An 18945-nucleotide genomic window follows, 5' to 3' on the forward strand; every position below is an offset into this window, starting at 1 on the left:
TCGTGTCCAGCTCTGCAAACTCATGAGCCCATGGGGCTCCTTTGTCCATGGAATTTTCCAGGCAACTGGAGTGTGTTGCCATTTTCTTCTCTAGGGGTTCTTGCCAACCCAAGGTTGGAACTCGCATCTCCTGCGTTGCAGGCAGATTCTTTACCACTGAGCCACCAGGTAAGCCCCTTAGATTCTTTATAACTGGATTCTGATAAAGACTAAACAAGATAAATAGAACATGTAGCGCAATATAACTACTCAGAATATTTAGTTTATGTTTATTCACAATCTCTCTGTCTTTACCCTGATAATGACGATAATAGCAACCACTCTATAAAGCTGAAGTTTGTTAAACCCCTATTCTGTGCCAGAAGCTGTGCTAGAGACTGAAGTCTCAGTTCATTTCAGTCCCTCAGTCATGTCCCACTCTTTGCAACCCCACGGACTGCAGCACATCAGGCTTCCCTGTCCATCACCAACTCCCGGAGCTTACTCAAACTCATGTCCATCAAATCAGTGATGCTATCCAACCATCTCATTTTCTGTCCTCCCCTGCTCCTCCCACCTTCAATCTTTCCCAACATCAGGGTCTTTTCCAGTGAGTCAGTTCTTCGCATCAGGTGGCCAAAGTATTGGAGTTTCAGCTTCAGCATGAGTCCTTCCAATGAATATTCAGGATTGAGTTCCTTTAGGATCAACTGGTCAGATCTCCTAACAGGTCTCCCTATTTCCCTTCTTACCCCCTGATAGTTAGAACTACCTTTCTTCTTTAAAAGCTGTGCTATAAAATATTTCCAGTGTAACAAAAAATTAGTGAATAGAACAGATAACCATGTACCTACCACCTAGCTTAAAAACCTTTGTAATTAAAGTCTCCTATGTATTCCTCCTTCGTGTCATTTACCTTCCACTCCCCAGGGGTTAAACTATCCTGATTTTCATGTTTATCATTGCTGTGAAATGTATGTACTTTTATTACATTTATATATATATCAATATATAGTGTTTTATATAAATTTTTTACTGTAAGTAAAATTTCTGCAATTGGTTTCTTTTCCGAATATTTTCTTTATGAGATATATCCTCACTAACAGATATAGCTGCATTTTATTCACTATCACTGCGATAATTCTACTTTATTAATATACTTGTAATTTATATATCCATTATCCTGTTAGTGGATGTTTAGCTCATTTCCAGTTTTTCATTCCAAAGACCCCATGATGCCATGAATTTTTTTATGTCTCCTTATGTCTCCATGCAAAACTTTCTTTAGAGTAATATACTAAAAAATTAGAGGATCATTTCAAAAAATATATTTCAGTATTCAGTTCAGTTCAGTCGCTCAATCGTGTCAGACTCTTTGCGACCCCATGAATCACAGCACGCCAGGCCTCCCTGTCCATCACCAACTCCCGGAGTTCACTCAGACTCAGGTCCATCGAGTCCATGATGCCATCCAGCCATCTCATCCTCTCTCTCCCCCTTCTCCTCCTGCCCCCAATCCCTCCCAGCATCAGAGTCTTTTCCAATGAGTCAACTCTTCGCATGAGGTGGCCAGAGTACTGGAGTTTCAGCTTTAGCATCATTCCTTCCAAAGAAATCCCAGGGCTGATTTCCTTCAGAATGGACTGGTTGGATCTCCTTGCAGTCCAAGGGACTCTCAAGAGTCTTCTCCAACACCACAGTTCAAATGCATCAATTCTTCAGCACTCAGCCTTCTTCACAGTCCAACTCTCACATCAATACATGACCACTGGAAAAACCATAGCCTTGACTAGATGGACCTTAGTTGGCAAAGTAATATCTCTGCTTTTGAATATGCTATCTAGGTTGGTCATAACTTTTCTTCCAAGAAGTAAGCGTCTTTTAATTTCATGGCTGCAGTCACCATCAATTGCCCTTCAAAATGATTGTAACAATTTATATTCTAATCACCTTTCTATTAGTATGTCTGCTACTGTAGTCCCTCCTTAGTACTTGGATGCTTTTTAGTTTCTATCATTCTTATTTGTATACATTAGTCCCGTTACTAATGAAAATGAACATTATTTTGTGTGTTTATTGGCCTTTCAGTTTTCCTTTTCTGTGAATTTCAAATTCATATTCTTTGCTCATTTTTCTGTGTGGTTGCTTTTTCTTATTGATTCAAAGCGCTTTGTTGTTTACTATTTTTATAGGAAAATAACTCTTCCTGGTTTTTTGGCTGGAAAATATCTTTTCCTAGTTTAAGGTTTGTCTTTTCATTTTAGGATGTGTTGGATGTACAGAAATGTTTACTACTAATGTAATTAAATACATGTATATTTTCAAATAGGGTTTGTACTTTTCGTGTCTCAAGAAATCCTTCCCTACCCTGAGGTTGTAAATCTGTTCTCCCATATTTTCTTCTAAAAAGTGTGGGTTTTTTTTTTTTAATGGTTCTGTCTTTAAATTATCTGAATTGATCTTGTTTTTTATCTGGAAAACCAAATGTCTTAGCAGCATTTATTTAGTTGTCCGTTCTTTCCCCATTGACCTGTAATGCCACTTTTGTAGTATACCTGTACATGTAGGTCTGTTTAGAAGCTCTTTATTCTATTCTACTGGTCTATTTGTCTAGTCCTCTTCCAATATCAAACTGTTTTCATTATGTAATCTTACATACCACATCTTTGTGACATCAAACCATTTTATTAGTGCACATGGATATATCGTCATTAATTTAAGCCTACTTTAACATCTTCCAAAAATATATATAATGTCCATAAAGATCTTTATACTTTTTAATATATTCACATGCATCCTTGTAGTTATTGTTTTTTAAATTATGCATTTTTAATTATACTTTATCTATTATTAGTATATAAGAACATGACTATTATAAACCTACTGAACTATCATATTTTAGTAATTTATCCAAAGGGTAGGAGCTTTTAAAATTGTAAATTATACAGTATCAATTTCTTGTGTAGAGCCAGTTTATGTATTCTCTTGCGAGTAGGATAATATGCAAATTCTTTATCATACCTACAGGGCCCTACATGATCTGGGACTAACCTTCCTCTCCTAGTATCCTGCTGCTGCTGCTGCTAACCTGCTTTAGTCGTGTCCAACTCTGTGCGACCCCATAGATGGCAGCCCACCAGGCTCCCCCGTCCCTGGGATTCTCCAGGCGAGAACACTGGAGTGGGTTGCCATGCCTTCCTCCAGGGCATCTTCATGACCCAGGGATCGAACACACATCCCTTATGTCTTCTGCATTGGCAGGCAGGTTCTTTACCACTAGCATCCCCTGGGGAGGCCCAAATATCACAATTATTATAGAGTTGCTAAGTTGTGTCCAACTCTTTACAACCCATGGACTTGCATGCCAGGCTTCCCTGTCCATCACTATCTCCCAGAGTTGTTTAGACTCATGTCCATTAAGTCAGTGATGCCATCCAAACATCTCATCCTCTGTCATCCCCTTCTCCTCCTGCCTTCAATCTTTCCCAGCATCAGGGTCTTTTCCAGTGAGTCAACTCTTCACACCAGGTGGCCAGAGTATTGGAGCTTTAGCTTCAGCATCAGTCCTTCAATGAATATTCTGGTTTGATTTCCTTTAGGATTGATCTCCTTGTTCTCCAAGGGACTCTCAAGAGTATTCTCCAGCACTACAGTTCAAAAACATCAGTTCTTCAGCACTCAGCCTTCTTTATGGTCCATCTCTTAGGTCCATACAGGACTACTAGAAAAACCACAGCTTTGACTATATGGACCTTGGTCAGGCAAGTGATGGCTCTGCTTTTCAATACGCTGTGTAGGTTTTTCATAGCTTTCCTTCCAAGGAGCAAGCATCTTTTAATTTCATGGCTGCAGTCATTGTCCGCAGTGATTTTGGAGCCCAAGAAAATAAAGTCTGTCACTGTTTCCACTATTTCCCCATCTATTTGCCATGAAGTGATGGGACCAGATGCCATGGCCTTAGTTTTCTGAATGTTGAGTTTTAAGCCAACTTTTTCACTTTCCTCTTTCACCTTCATCAAGAGACTCTTTAGTTCCTCCTTGCTTTATGCCATTAGGGTGGTATCATCTGCATATCTGAGGTTATTCATATTTCTCCTGCCACCTTGACTCCAACTTGTGATTCATTCAGCCTGGCATGTACATCATGTGAAAATATCACAATACTTTACTTTTTTTCCACTAATCTCTAGCCTCATAAGCCTTTCTTCTAGTCATAAAAATATGCCAAAATTTTTCTTGCATCAAGAACTTTCCACCCCCTGGACATTCCTAGATCTGCCCATGCCTTCTCCTTGTTAATCGGGTCTAAGCTTAAATGTGCTCCTTCCTCAAAGAAGACTTCCCTGATCAGGTGGCCGCACCACTTCTCTTTGCCCCCAAGCCACTTTCTATCCTATTATTCTGATGTGTTTTCTTCATTGCACTTACCACTTATATGGGGGTAATTTTGTGTTAAGTTTAACCATCTCCTTTTTCTGCTAGAGTGGAAGCAATGGAATGGCAGGGACTTGTGTTTATAGCTATTACCTAGCACATGAGTTCAATAGATATTTGTTAAATGAATGCATGTAAGATAACTAGTATTCCATTTTTAGAGATGGGGGAAACTGAAATACAAAGAGGCTGTTGGTTTAAGACTATCACCTAAAAATTTGAACCAGATCTGCCTGACTTCAAATCCTGCTTATGATCTTGACATTTCAGTTAATTTGTTTATTTTCATCACAAAATACAAAATAATAATGTAAATGTGCTCTTGAGCTATATATATAGTGCTGAATAAATCACAACCTTAAAATTGCTTTCTTAAAAAAATTTTTTTAATTGCTAAATTAGGAAAGAAAATACATGTTATGTTCACATGATTATTAGTAGTTAGACTATACAGTTTGCCGTAATCACATTAATACTCTGAAAGTCATCAAAAGTGTTTCTCTAATTATTTAAATAAAAGCCATAATCTTCCAAGTTATTTAGATAAAGACTACAGCTTATTATATTAATTTAAATATGGAATCAATGCTCCAAAGCAAAGATGACTAAAAATTAAATGTTGCCCTAGTAAATTAATATTTGCTCCTTCAAAGATCCTGTTTTTTTTTCAACAAAGGAAATAGTGATCATTTTTTCACAGATAAAATTAATGGAGGGCAGAAAAACAGAAAAAGTCGAAAGCATTTACCTCAGTAAGGACACTCCTTATGCTATGTATATTCAGCTAATTTTTGAAAGTACTTTCATACACATTCTCATTTCATTCACAAAATAATACAATGAAATAAATATTCTTATTTTTACAGGCATCAAAAAGGCCAAGATCTAACCATAAAGCAATGGCAAGAAGGATTAAGGTCAAGATCTCTACTTCAGGTTATCTGGCTGAAGGGCCACTTCTTTTACACATTTATTATAATGAAATAAGAATCATCAAGTGATGTCATACACATGTTTACTAAATGGGATAGTTTATTTCTTATAGTATCTGCTATTAATGGACATTAGTATCATATTTTAAGGGTTTAAACAGTTTTAAGGGTTCTTAACATCAGATGTTTTTCTCTTCTAATGTAAGCAATGAAACTGTTTCATATTCCAAATTGAGGGAAAACAGATTGTGAGTTTTCTAACATACTGTATTGTTTCCAAAAGTCAATCCAACTATAGTCATGTTCCCTTTATCCAATCAACTTTTCTCAAAATTTATAGCTTTCATCTCCTTTTTACTTTCTCAAGTGGTTTATAAGGGCATTAAGGGAATCATTCCTTTCTTTAAAAGGACCATAGTAAATCCTTTTATAAAGAGGAATTCTTTTATGTACTTGCTGCTGCTGCTGCTAAGTTGCTTCAGTCGTGTCCGACTCTGTGCGACCCCATAGACGGCAGCCCACCAGGCTCCCCCATCCCTGGGATTCTCCAGGCAAGAACACTGGAGTGGGTTGCCATTTCCTTCTCCAATGCATGAAAGTGAAAAGTCAAAGTGAAGGCACTCAGTCGTGTCCAACTCTTAGCAACCCCATGGACTGCAGCCCACCAGGCTCCTCCGTCCATGGGATTTTCCAGGCAAGAGTACTGGAGTGGGGTGCCATTGCCTTCTCCGCTTTTATGTACTTACTGCACTATAATTTATATATTGCTACCTTTACTTTTCCATACCTAGATTTCTCAAAGCTATAATCACAGAACCTATTTTTTAATAAAAAAAAATTTTTTTCCACATTGCACCTTGTGGGATCTTAGTTTCCCAGCCAGGGACTGAGCCTGGACCCTGTTCAGTGAAAGCTTGGAGTCCTAAACATTGGACCACCATTAAGTCCCTATTTTTAAAATTTTTAGCAATCCCATATAAAAGAAAAGTGGGCCTCCCAGGTGGCATTAGTGGTAAAGAACCCACCTGCCAATGCAAGAGACATAAAAGAGGCGGGTTCCATCTCTGGGTCGGGAAGATCCCCTGGAGGAGGGCATGGCAACCCACTCCAGTATTATTGCCTGGAGAATCCCATGAACAGAGGAGCCTGGCAGGCTACAGTCTATAGAGTTCCAAAGAGTGGAACATGCATATAAAAGTAGCTCTTAAATATTAAAGAATAACAGAAGTCCATGTTTCTTAAACATCAAACTCTTTTTATGGAATCTCAAAAAGAAAATATTCTTAAATTTGAAACAAGAAGGTTCGTTGTACTCCACTGATGTCTATCATGAACTTCTTTAGTTTCCAAACACTTCAACAATGTCTCTTCACATAATCCTTCCAAACGTTGCTTGGTTCTTCTCCTCAGCCGTTAACCCTTCCAAATGTTAGGGTTCCTGACATTCACTTTCATTCTCATCTCCCCTGCTTCTCACATCTTTCTCAGCACCATTCATGACTGGCAGGTACTGAGCCCTCAAGAAATGTTTGCTGATAATTTCTCTGCGAACACAGCCTCCTAAACTCTGATCTCATCATTCCACAAACCTTCCACCTCTGCTGACCTCCTCCTCTCTTCTACTTGTGCACCAGAAAGTGCTCCATCTTCATGATTTCAAATCCCCAAACTGGCCTCCTGATTGAAATATCAAATCCTTATCTCTTTTCCACTGTTCCTCTTGCCTACTAAGCCTGCAAGCCCCCTCTAACCCTAAGCTTCAGTTCATGTTCCTCTTCCAACTCTTGGTCAAATTGAAAATGTAGTTCATTTGTAGCCATGCCTATGTATTTATTAGCCCTGACTTCCTATCTTGCCCTTTTCTATGAGGCCACACACTAGGTAGTTCATCTATCCTTGAAAGGTGCCAAGCAGGCTGCATTTAATTTGCCAATATGTAACCTTCGTCTGGTGGCTCAGATGATAAAGAATCTGCCTGCAGTGCAGGAGATGTGGGTTCAATTCCTCCTTCAGGAGAAGACACATGGGAACCCACTGCAGTATTCTTGTCTGAGAAGTCCCATGGACAGGAGCCTGGCAGGCTACAGTCCATGGGGTCACAAAGAGTCAGACACAACTTAGCAGCTAAAGAACAAAAACTTACACACACACATACACACACACACATATGTAGCTATAGTTACATAGTTATATGTAAATTTCTCTGTGTGTGTGTCTGTGTGCAGAGTCCCTGGTTTATGATGGTTCTGCTTACGATAATTGGATTTTATAATAATGCAAAAGCAACATGCTTTCAGTAGGAACAGTACTTGGGATTTTGATCTTTTTCCTGGACTACCAGTAAGCAGTACAATGCTTTCTCATAATGCTGTACAGTTGCACCAAGATGCCATTCCATCAGCCGTGTGAGCCGAAGGATAAACAATCAATACCCATACAACCGTTCTGGTTTTCATTTCCAGTGTAGTACTCAATAAATTACATGAGATATTCATCATTTTATTATATAATAGGCCTCATGTTAGATAATTTTGCCCAACTGTAGCCTAATATAATTGTTCAGAGCAGGAACTTCCAGGCTAGGCTAGGCAATAAGGTAGGTTAGGTACATCAAATGCATTTTTGACTTAGGTTGTGTTTATTGGGACATAACCCCATCATAAGCTGAGGAAGATCTATGTGTGTGATGTGTGTGTGAATAACTCTGTTGGCTCCTTTTCCTCTGCTCCACAACTAAGTGACTGAGAACTTTAAATTCTACCCTGGTTGCTCTTGTATACCTACACACATGCCCTAGGTGATCTCATCAGTTCCACTGACTTAAAATACCTTCTATATACTGATGGTTCCCAAATTTATTTCTTTGGCATGATCTCTTCCTTGAGCTCTGAACAAGAATGTTCAACTAACTATATGAAATCTTGACTTAGACTTTTAACTAGTATATTAAACTTAACAAATCCAAAATGAAATTTCCCCACTAAACCTATTCTTTCTCCAATCTTCTCTATTTCCATAAATGGGACCACTATCTACCCAGCTGCTCAAGCCAAAATCCTAGGAGTCATCGTCAAATTCCTTCTTCCTTTCCTCCTACTCTATCCACATACCAAACCTACCTATCAACTCTGCCTCCAAGTATACCCTGGGTCTTTTACTTCTCTTCCTCTCTAGAGCTTCCATTACACTCTAAGCCACCATCACCATCACTGGACCCACTGCAAGAGTCTCCTGCCTGGTTTCCGTGCTTCCACTCTCATCCTCTTTTCCGTTGTTCTCAGAACAGTTAATGCAGTCTTTAAAAACAAAAACATAGCTGTGTTTTAAATCCACCAGTGGCTTCTGATTACACTTAGAAAAAAGTCCAAACTCCTTTCCTTAGCCCCTGCCTACCTCTGAGATCTTTTCTCCTACCACTTTTCCCCAGTTCGCTGGATTCCAACCATGCTGACCTTCCTGTAGCCCCAGGATCAGGATAAGATCATGCCCATCTCTGGGATTTTGCTTTTGCAGTTCCCTCTACTATGAATGCTTAAATCCTCCCTCTAAGCGAAATGTCTGGTGGCTGACTTTTTCTTATCCTTCGAGTCAGTCAGTTCAGTTGCTCAATCGTGTCTGACTCTCTGTATCCTTCAAGTCTCAGCTCAATAGTCCCTTCCTCTGAGGCTTTTTCTGGCCCCTCCATGCTTCAGGTCACCGTCTCTAGTATACTAGCGGTGTGCAGTACTACACCTCATAGCCCCTATTTGCATTTCATGCTACATCTTTGTTTGTTGTTCAGTCGATAATCAGGTCGTGCTCTTTTGCAAGCCCATGGACTGTGGCCCACCAGGCTCTTTCGTCCATGGGATTTCCTAGGCAAGAATACTGGAGTATGTTGCCATTTCCTTCTCCAGGGGATCTTCCTGACCCAGGGATCAATCTCATGTCTTCTGCACTGGCAGTGGAATTCTTTACAGTGAGCCCCCAAGGAAGCCCACATCATTTGTTTACATGATTGTTGTTTCTCCCACGTAAGTTCCAAGAGAACTAGGACTCTATTCGATTTATTCACCACAGCATCCCTGAGGTATGTGCCCAAGGACTGCCTGATACATGTATATCATGTTTATGTATGTATGTATGAAGTACCAGTATGCATATCTTCCAGTATGCAAAATCTTTCTTGTATGTATGCAGTATAAATAATTAATAAATATCTGTGGAAGGAGTATGAGTGAGTGAGTAAAGTCGCTCAGTCGTGTCTGACTCTTTGCGACCCCGTGGACTGTAGCCTACCAGGCTTCTCTGTCCATGGGATTCTCTAGGCAAGAATACTGGAGTGGGTTACCATTTCCTTCTCCAGGGGATCTTCCCGACCCAGGGATCGAACCCGGGTCTCCCGCATCAGAGGCAGACGCTTTAACCTCTGAGCCACCAGGGATATTAATGCACATCTTGATTTCTTCAAAATGTACTTAAGATGAACAATATTTCTGTTGTCTGATTAAAAAATATTCTTCTTCCCTTATTTATAATAAAACATCCTATCAAAAAATATCATAGTGTTTCCCAGAATTTTTGTGCTGTTCTGATTATTTTCATTGACATGAAAAGGCAAAGGCCATTTCACAAAGCATTCTTTACTTATTCCACTTTATGCTTTTCATTCTCCTGAAAAAGACTTACTGAACACGTTCCATTCTCTCAATACAGACATCCCAAAAGCATTCAAATAGCACTGAAAAAAAATTTTTTTAAACCTAGAGAAACCAACTTTGCCTGGATTTTTTATAACTTTTATGTATCAGGGAACATTGTTTACAGCTGTCCTGAGGCTTCTGTTAATGCTTGTTAGAATCTGGAATATTGCAACTAGAGTTCCTCTATTCTTTTATAACAGCAAACTGCAGATTAATTTCCTCAATTCATATATTTCCAAAGACACAGAATGTTATAAATTGCTTCCAAGAGAACAAGGAGGAAAGTAAAAAGTATTTTCTAGAAGCTTCTTCTCATTCTTTTAAACTCTCATCTGAAATTTAAAAGTAAACAAATATTTTTAAATGTCCTGTTTTTTTAGTTACTAAGATAACTCCTTCTTAAGAAATTAAACTTTTTTTCAGTTTGAAGAGAAACATATGCTTGATCTGCCCTCAACAAAATGAACTTTTTCTGTAGAAAGTGAAATATTATAGTTATTTGTCTCTCCACTGGCATTAGCAATACTAGCAACCTTCTCCAGGCTTCACCATCTTATTTCTTCTTTCCTGGCTTTTATGACCCAGGTTAATGATCAAATATATTCTAAACCTTTAAAAAGGAAGATGTTGATTTTTTTCTTCAAAAAAGAAAAAACAAAATCTGATCATCTCTTACTACTGAGATGTTTCAACTGACTTTTGTCCTGAAACTCCATTGACTATGAGTAGCTTGCCATGTGGAGAAGGAAATGGCACCCTACTCTAGTACTCTTGCCTGGAAAATCCCATGGATGGAGGAGCCTGGTGGGCTGCAGTCCATGGGGTCGCTAAGAGTTGGACACGACTGAGTGACTTCACTTTGACTTTTCACTTTCATGCATTGGAGAAGGAAATGGCAACCCACTCCAGTGTTCTAGCCTGGAGAATCCCAGGGACGAGGGAGCCTCGTGGGCTGCTGTCTATGGGGTCACACAGAGTCGGACACAACTGGAACAACAGCAGCAGCAGCAGCTTGCCATGTGATTCATACATGAAATATACATGTTAATAGATGAGTTAATTAAGTTACTGAAAAATAAAAATATAAGCTCTTTATTCGTAATATAAAAAACAAAATTTCTATGAAAAATATCTATTTTTCTATGATTTTTTAAATCTAGAATTTAATGGAAATGATCATTAAAGAGACTCAGAAATTGAAGTGATCCACAATACAATGCTGGTACTGAACATAAAAATAAACATTAAAAAAGTGAAGTATAATGCTGCAGTAGGATAACTACAATAGCATTCTTGGCTATTAATGGAAAACAAGTTTAGTAAAACTTTAAAAAGGGGGGAGGTGTATTCTTAGAGGTAAACAAATGATTAAAAGCAGTTTTAATAATTCTTAACTGTATTTTGCTATCAGTGCTTTGAAAATGAAGTTTATATAGAGACAAGTAGGAAGGAAAGTTTCTTAAAAAGATGGAATTGTTCATTGTTCTGGCGGATATGTAAAAACAATGCTGACTCAAAAGCAGCCAAGTGGACAGCTGCAGATGCTGTACCCATTGGAAATACTAAGCAGGCGTAGCATGAATCAATAATTAACAAAGCAGATGCACAAAGCTTGATGAGGATGAATGATGGCATGGGCGGGAATGGTAAAAGAAGCTGACAACAGTACTAGCTTTGTAAGTAATTAGATAAACTCTTTGTTTTCATGAATTTGTTAGTAAGAGTACTTCAGTGCCCAATAGTACACAAAGAATATCTTTTTTTAATGCTTTGAATTAATTGATATGTACCTCTATATATTAATAGTTTCTATCACTGAAAATGTTTATAAATCAAAATGATCCACAAGAAAAATTGGTAGGGTGAACATGGAAATTATTTTTAAAGTAAAGAAGAAATAATATTCTAAATGAACTAACTACCGGGGCATCAAGGGCTTCCCTGATAGCTCAGCTTCCCTGGTAGCTTCTGGAGAAGGGACAGGCTACCCACTCCAGTATTCTTGGGCTTCCCTGGTGGCTCAGCTGGTAAAGAATCCACCTGCAATGTGGGAGACCTGGGTTCGACCCCTAGGTTGGGAAGATCCCCTGGAAAAGGGAATAGCTACCCACTCCAGTATTCTGGCCTGGAGAATTCCATGGCCTGTATAGTCCATGGGGTTACAAAGAGTTGCACATTTCTTAAGTTTAATGAAATGTTGAAGAGGGAGGTATACCTTTAGTGCACATCATTTTCTAACTTTTATTGTGTGTGTGTGTGTGTGTATACACAACACATGCTAGTCAGTAAGGACAAATACATTGTGGATAAATACACTGTCTTTTAGGTACTCTAAAAGCACTAAGCCCTGTCTCTTATATATAAATATAAATATAAATAAATAGCTGTGGAATTAATAATAAATCTTAGTTTCTCCAAAATATAATGGAAGTAGACAATCTGATTATGTATGTTTTACATACATAATCAGATGTATGTAAAAACATACATAATGTTGTTTACATACATACATTATGTATGATTGTAAAAACAATCAGAGTAAATTCTTTAGATGCTGAATGTATGAATTGGAAACATCTTTTAGTTTTTCTTTTTTTTGAGAATTACAGCTCTTAAACTGCAGTGACTTGAAAAATTAGAAATTTGCAGAGGTAACATGCATTTATAGCAAACTTGGAAAGCAGGTTTCAGTTTTAGGTATATAAAGAAGTTAAGAAAGGTATGTAAGGAAGATAACTATACAAGTTTCATTTACACAGTTTTCCCTTAGGACATATGTTGCAAGAACAACAGCTCTTCTGAATGCGAAGCATTCATTGCTCGTTACTATTATCAAATGTTTAACCTGAAGATGTGTTCTTTATCCACATGCCCATTTTATATCATTTTGTTTTTCTTTGAATTATCATTGAAAATGCAAGCTTTCTATTATCTACTGATTCATTAACTTACAAATAATTTATTGAGTATATACTGTGTGCCAGACACTATTCTAGTTGCTAGAAATATAGCAGCGAGCAATCAAAAGTTACTGCACTTATGGAAATTTTGTTCTAGAGATGGAGACAGACAATAATCAAGATAAATCAGTAAAAGACATAATAAATTATATGATATTAAGTGCTAAGGAGAAAAAAATAAAGCAGAGAAAGGAGCTAGGAAATCTGAGAAAGGAATAGAATTTTGAATTGAGTGACCAGGAAAGGTCTCTGAGAAGTGACATTAAGTCCTGGGAAGTGAAGGAGCTAGTCCTGTGGAAACAAGGCCAGGGTGGGTGCTAGGGGTGGCGGAGCATTCCAGGCAGGGAAGGCCCCAAGTCGCAAAGGCCATGTGGTGAAACAGTGCTTGGCATAGTTGAGGAATATTTGAGAGGCCAGAGTGTCTGGAGGAGACCAAGGAGAGGAGAATAGTGGGAGATGAGACCAAAGAGATGACAGGAGGCTAGGTCATAAAGGACCCTGGAGGCAAGAAAGGAAGACATTGAAGTACTTTTCACAGAAAACTGACATTATCTGACTCTTTAATAGAATCAATGTGGCCACTGAGTTTTGAGAATAAAGAGGGCAAGAATGGAAATACAGTGTTCAAGTCTCCTGTAAATGTGTTATCATAGTTTCATTATTTAAAAGAGAAAACAAAAACAAAAATCCTCAGACTGCCAGGTCCATAAAAAAAAAAAAAAGAAAGAAAGAAATACGGGGTTCAGCTACAGCTATAATCCAGACAAAAGATAGTGGTGGCTTGAGCCAGAATGGTGGCAGTGGCAATAGTGAGAAGTGGCTGGATTCTGGATATATTCTGAAGATAGTATCCACAGGATTTTCTGACAGACTAGGATATGAGGTTATACACTACCTGTGATACTCTGAAATTTCCACCCTTCCTTCTTAAATTAGTGAAAAAGGTACAAATACTCTCCTGTTCTCTGTCATTCTTAGAGGATGATGTTTCTGACATAACTTCAACTTTCCTTTTGTTCCTAAGTTTGAAAACGCACCCCACAATTATTTTTGTGTCCTATCTCAACCTTGAGGAAAGCTAAAAGAGAAGACACGGCTCTGAAAATTGACAGTGTCAACTCTATCTCATGAGTTCCTCTACTGTAAAATCCATCCTGATTTCCCTTGTTTATGCCAAGGCTTGTCTTAGAACCTTGCACATATTAAGTCAGTTCAGTTCAGTCGCTCAGTCATGTCAGACTCTTTGTGACCCCAGGGACTGCATCATGCCAGGAATCCCTGTCCATCACCAACTGCCAGATTTACTCAAACTCATGTCCATTGAGTCGGTGATGCCATCCAACCATCTCATCCTCTGTCATCCCCTTTCCTCCTATCTTCAATCTTTCCCAGCAACAGGGTCTTTTCAGATGAGTCAGTTCTTCACATCAGGTGGCCAAAGTATTGAAGTTTCAGCTTCAGCATCAGTCCTTCCAATGAATATTCAGGACTGATGTCCTTTAGGATAGACTGGTTGGATCTCCTTGCAGTCCAAGGGACTCTCAAAGAGTCTTTTCCAACACCACAGTTCAAAAGCATCAATTCTTCAACAAACTCTCACATACATGACTGCTGGAAAAACCTCAGCCCTGACTAGATTAGACCTTTGCTGTCAAAGTAATATCTCTGATTTTTAATATGTTATCTATATTTGTCATAACTTTTCTCCCAAGGAGTAAGCATCTTTTAATTTCTTGGCTACAGTCATCATCTGAAGTGATTTTGGACTCCCCAAAAATGAAGTCTGTCACTGTTTCCACTGTTTCCCCATCTATTTGCCATGAAGTGATGGGACCAGATGCCAAGATCTTAGTTTTCTGAATGTTGAGCTTGAAGCCAACTTTTTCACTCTCCATTTTCACTTTCATCATGAGGCTCTTTAGTTCTTCTTCACTTTCTGTCATAAGGGTGGTGTCATCTGCATATCTGAGGTTATTGATATTTCTCCCATCAATCTTGATTCCAGCTTGTGCTTCTTCCAGCCCAGCATTTCTCATAATGTACTCTGCATAGAAGTTAAATAAGCAGGGTGACAATATACAGTCTTGACGTACTCCTTTTCCTATTTGGAACCAGTCTGTTGTTCCATGTCCAGTTCTAACTGTTGCTTCCTGACCTGTATACAGGTTTCTCAAGAGGCAGGTCAGGTGGTCTGGTATGCCCATCTCTTTTAGAATTTTCCACAGTTTATTGTGATCCACACAGTCAAAGGCTTTGCTGCTGGTGCTGCTGCTAAGTCGCTTCAGTCATGTCCGACTCTGTGTGACCTCAGAGATGGCAGCCCACCAGGCTCCCCGGTCCCTGTGATTCTCCAGGCAAGAACACTGGAGTGGGTTGCCATTTCCTTCTCCAGTGCATGAAAGTGAAAAGTGAAAGTGAAGTCGCTCAGTCGTGTCCAACTCTTCGCCACCCCATGGACTGCAGCCCACCAGGCTCCTCCATCCATGGGATTTTCCAGGCAAGAGTACTGGAGTGGGGTGCCATCGCCTTCTCCGCAAAGGCTTTGGCATAGTCAAGAAAGCAGAAATAGATGTTTTTCTGGAACTCTCTTGCTTTTTCCATGATCCAGCGGATGTTGGCAATTTGATCTCTGGTTCCTCTGCCTTTTCTAAAACCAGCTTGAACATCTGGAATTTCAAGGTTCATGTATTGCTGAAGCCTGACTTGGAGAATTTTGAGCATTACTTTACTAGTGTGTGAGATGAGGGCAATTGTGCGGTAGTTTGAGCATTCCTTGGCATTGCCTTTCTTTGGGATTGGAATGAAAACTGACCTTTTCCAGTCCTGTGGCCACTGCTGAGTTTTCCAAAGTTGCTGGCATGCATCATCTTTTAGGATTTGAAATGGTTCAACTGGAATTCCACCCCCTCCAGTAGCTTTGTTCATAATGATGCTTCCTAAGGCCCACTTTAATTCACATTCCAGGATGTCTGGCTCTAGGTGAATGATCACACCATCGTAATTATAAGGGTCGTGAAGATCTTTTTTTGTTCAGTTCTTCTGTGTATTCTTGCCACCTCTGCTTAATATCTTCTGCTTCTTTTAGGTCCATACCATTTCTGTCCTTTATTGAGCCCATCTTTACATGAAATGTACCCTTGGTATCTCTAATTTTCTTGAAGAGATCTCTAGTCTTTCCCATTCTGTTCTTTTCCTCTATTTCTTTGCATTGATCACTGAGGAAGGCTTTCTTATCTCTCCTTGCTATTCTTTGGAACTGTGCATTCAGATGCTTATATCTTTCCTTTTCTCCTTTGCTTTTCGCTTCTCTTCTTTTCATAGCTATTTGTAAGGCCTCCTCAGATAGCCATTTTGCTTTTTTGCATTTATTTTTCTTGGGGATGGTCTTGATTCCTGTCTCCTGTACAATGTCACAGACCTCTGTCCATAGTTCATCAGGCTGTCTATCAGATCTAGTCCCTTTAATCTATTTCTCACTTCCAATGTATAGTCATAAGGGATTTGATTTAGGTCATACCTGAATGGTCTAGTGGTTTTCCTCACTTTCTTCAATTTAAGTGTGACTTTGGCATTAAGGAGGTCATGATCTGAGCCACAGTCAGCTCCTGGTCTTGTTTATGCTGACTGTATAGAGCTTTTCCATCTTTGGCTGCAGAGAATATAATCAGTCTGATTTTGGTGTTGACCATCTGGTGATAACCATGTGTAGAGTCTTCTCTTATGTTGTTGGAAGAGGGTGTTTGCTATGACCAGTGTGTTCTCTTGGCAAAACTCTATTAGCCTTTGCCCTGCTTCATTCTGTACTCCAAGGCCAAATTTGCCTGTTACTCCAGGTGTTTCTTGACTTCCTACTTTTGCATTCCAGTTCCCTGTAATGAAAAGGACATCTTTTTTGGGTGTTAGTTCTAGAAGGTCTTGTAGATTTTCATAGAACTGTTCAGCTTCTTTAGTGTTACTGGTCTGGGCATAGACTTGGATTACTGTGATATTGAATGGTTTGCCTTGGAAACGAACAGGGATCATTCTGTCGTTTTTGAGATTGCATCCAAGTACTGCATTTCGGACTCTTTTGTTGACCATGATGGCTACTCCATTTCTTCTAAGGGATTCCTGCCTGCAGTAGTAGATATAATGGTCATCTGAGTTAAATTCACCCATTCCAGTCCATCTTAGTTCGCTGATTCCTAGAATGTCGAAGTTCACTCTTGCCATCTCCTGTTTGACCACTTCCAATTTGCCTTGATTCATGGACCTAACATTCCAGGTTCCTATGCAGTATTGGTCTTCACAGCATCAAACCTTGCTTCTATCACCAGTCACATCCACAACTGGGTTGCTTTTGCTTTGGCCCCATCCCTTCATTCTTTCTGGAGTTATTTCTCCAGTGATCTCCGGTAGCATGTTGGGCACCTACTGACCTGGGGAGTTCATCTTTCAGTGTCCTATCCTTTTGCCTTTTCATACTGTTCATGGGGTTCTCAAGGCAAGAATACTGAAGTGGTTTGCCATTCCCTTCTCCAGTGGACCACATTCTGTCAGACCTCCCCACCATGACCTGTCTGTCTTGGGTGGCCCCACACAACATGGCTTAGTTTCATTGAGTTAGACAAGGCTGTGGTCTGTGTGATCAGATTGGCATCATCTTTTAGGATTTGAAATAGCTAAATTGGAATTCCATCCCCTCCACTAGCTTTGTTCATAGTGATGCTTGCACATATTAGGCTCTCAGAAAATGTTTGTTAAATGGTATAGTCTCTACTGAAAGTCCCATGGACAGGACGGAGATCAAACCAATAGGTCTTAAGGAAAATCAACCCTGAATACTGTTTGGAAGGAATGATGCTGAAGATGAAGCTCCAGTATTTTGGTCATCTGATGCAAACAGCCAATTCATTGGAAAGGTCCCTGATGCTGGGAAAGATGGAGAACAGAAGACCCCAGCACAGGATGAGATGGCTGGATAGCATCACTCATGCAGTGGACATGAACTTGGGCAAACTTCGGGAGATAGGGTCGGAGGCCTGGATGCTACAGTCCATGGGGTTGCAAAGAGTCAGAAACGACTGGGCAACTGAAAAAAAACATAGTCTCTACATTTCCTAGGCAATATTAGACAAAAAGCAACATTCAGCCCCTATCAACTGCACAATTATAAAGTTTGTATCTTAGTATTAAGGATATTATGCCAGAGCACTCAACTGATAAGTATGGTTGAGCTTCCAGCACCTTCATGATTACCAGCTGCAATCTAAAGTTATTTTAGCTTTTCTGCACCTGGAAAGGTAACTAAAAGCCGGAGTAGACCGGCTTTGTAATCGCAGCTGGGACTAAGTGACACACCAGCTGTCTCTTGTAAATTTACTGCGGAGTTAACAGCTCACAAACGTCTACGGAGACGAGGAGTCAAACGCGTGTATCCCAGCGGGCGGGGACACGAGCCTCTCCCAAGGCCCAGCCCACAAGCCCCCCGAGGCGTGGGCGAGCGCTGTGCACGCGGGAAGTTGTAGTTCCTCTTCTCTAATTCGAGTCAGGCCACCGTAGCTCGAGCGCCTCCTATCGCGCGCAGGCTCTGAAAGCTTGGCGCACACGGGCAGCGAGAAGCGTTTCCTAGCAACGGGGGAGCGGCAACGTCACGGCGGCGGGTACTCAGAGCTGCTGCCTACCGTTGGGCGGCCTTGAGTACCTTCCAGCTACCTGCGGGCTGGAAGGAACGCTGTACGCAGCTCTCTGTCCGCACGTCTTTGCCCGTCCGTTCCCACCTTATTTTACCCCTGGTCGCCGAGAGCAACCTCCTGCCGCCACCCCGGGTCCGAGGCACGGCCGGAGGCAAGAGGCGGCTCGCCAGGTTCCTATCTGGCCCTCGCCCCCAGCGCCCGCGGAGCCCACCGCCCGCGGCCTCAGCGGGACGATGCTGGAGTCTATTCGAGTGACAGGTGAGTGCTGGGAAGCATGGTGGTT

General features: G+C 40.2%; 1 protein-coding gene across 1 annotated transcript in view; it reads left to right on the plus strand.

Annotated features, from left to right (window-relative positions):
* Nucleotides 1-18616: 18616 nt before the first annotated feature.
* MATCAP2 (microtubule associated tyrosine carboxypeptidase 2) overlaps nt 18617-18945 on the plus strand; it is a 56271-nt gene continuing 55942 nt past the window's right edge. The window contains exon 1 of the mRNA XM_069588048.1: nt 18617-18920. Coding sequence (XP_069444149.1) covers nt 18896-18920 — 25 coding nt within the window. The 5' untranslated portion in view covers nt 18617-18895. The remainder of the gene's footprint in view (nt 18921-18945) is intronic.

This window comes from Ovis canadensis, chromosome 4 (assembly GCF_042477335.2).
Source record: "Ovis canadensis isolate MfBH-ARS-UI-01 breed Bighorn chromosome 4, ARS-UI_OviCan_v2, whole genome shotgun sequence".
Taxonomy (NCBI): domain Eukaryota; kingdom Metazoa; phylum Chordata; class Mammalia; order Artiodactyla; family Bovidae; genus Ovis; species Ovis canadensis.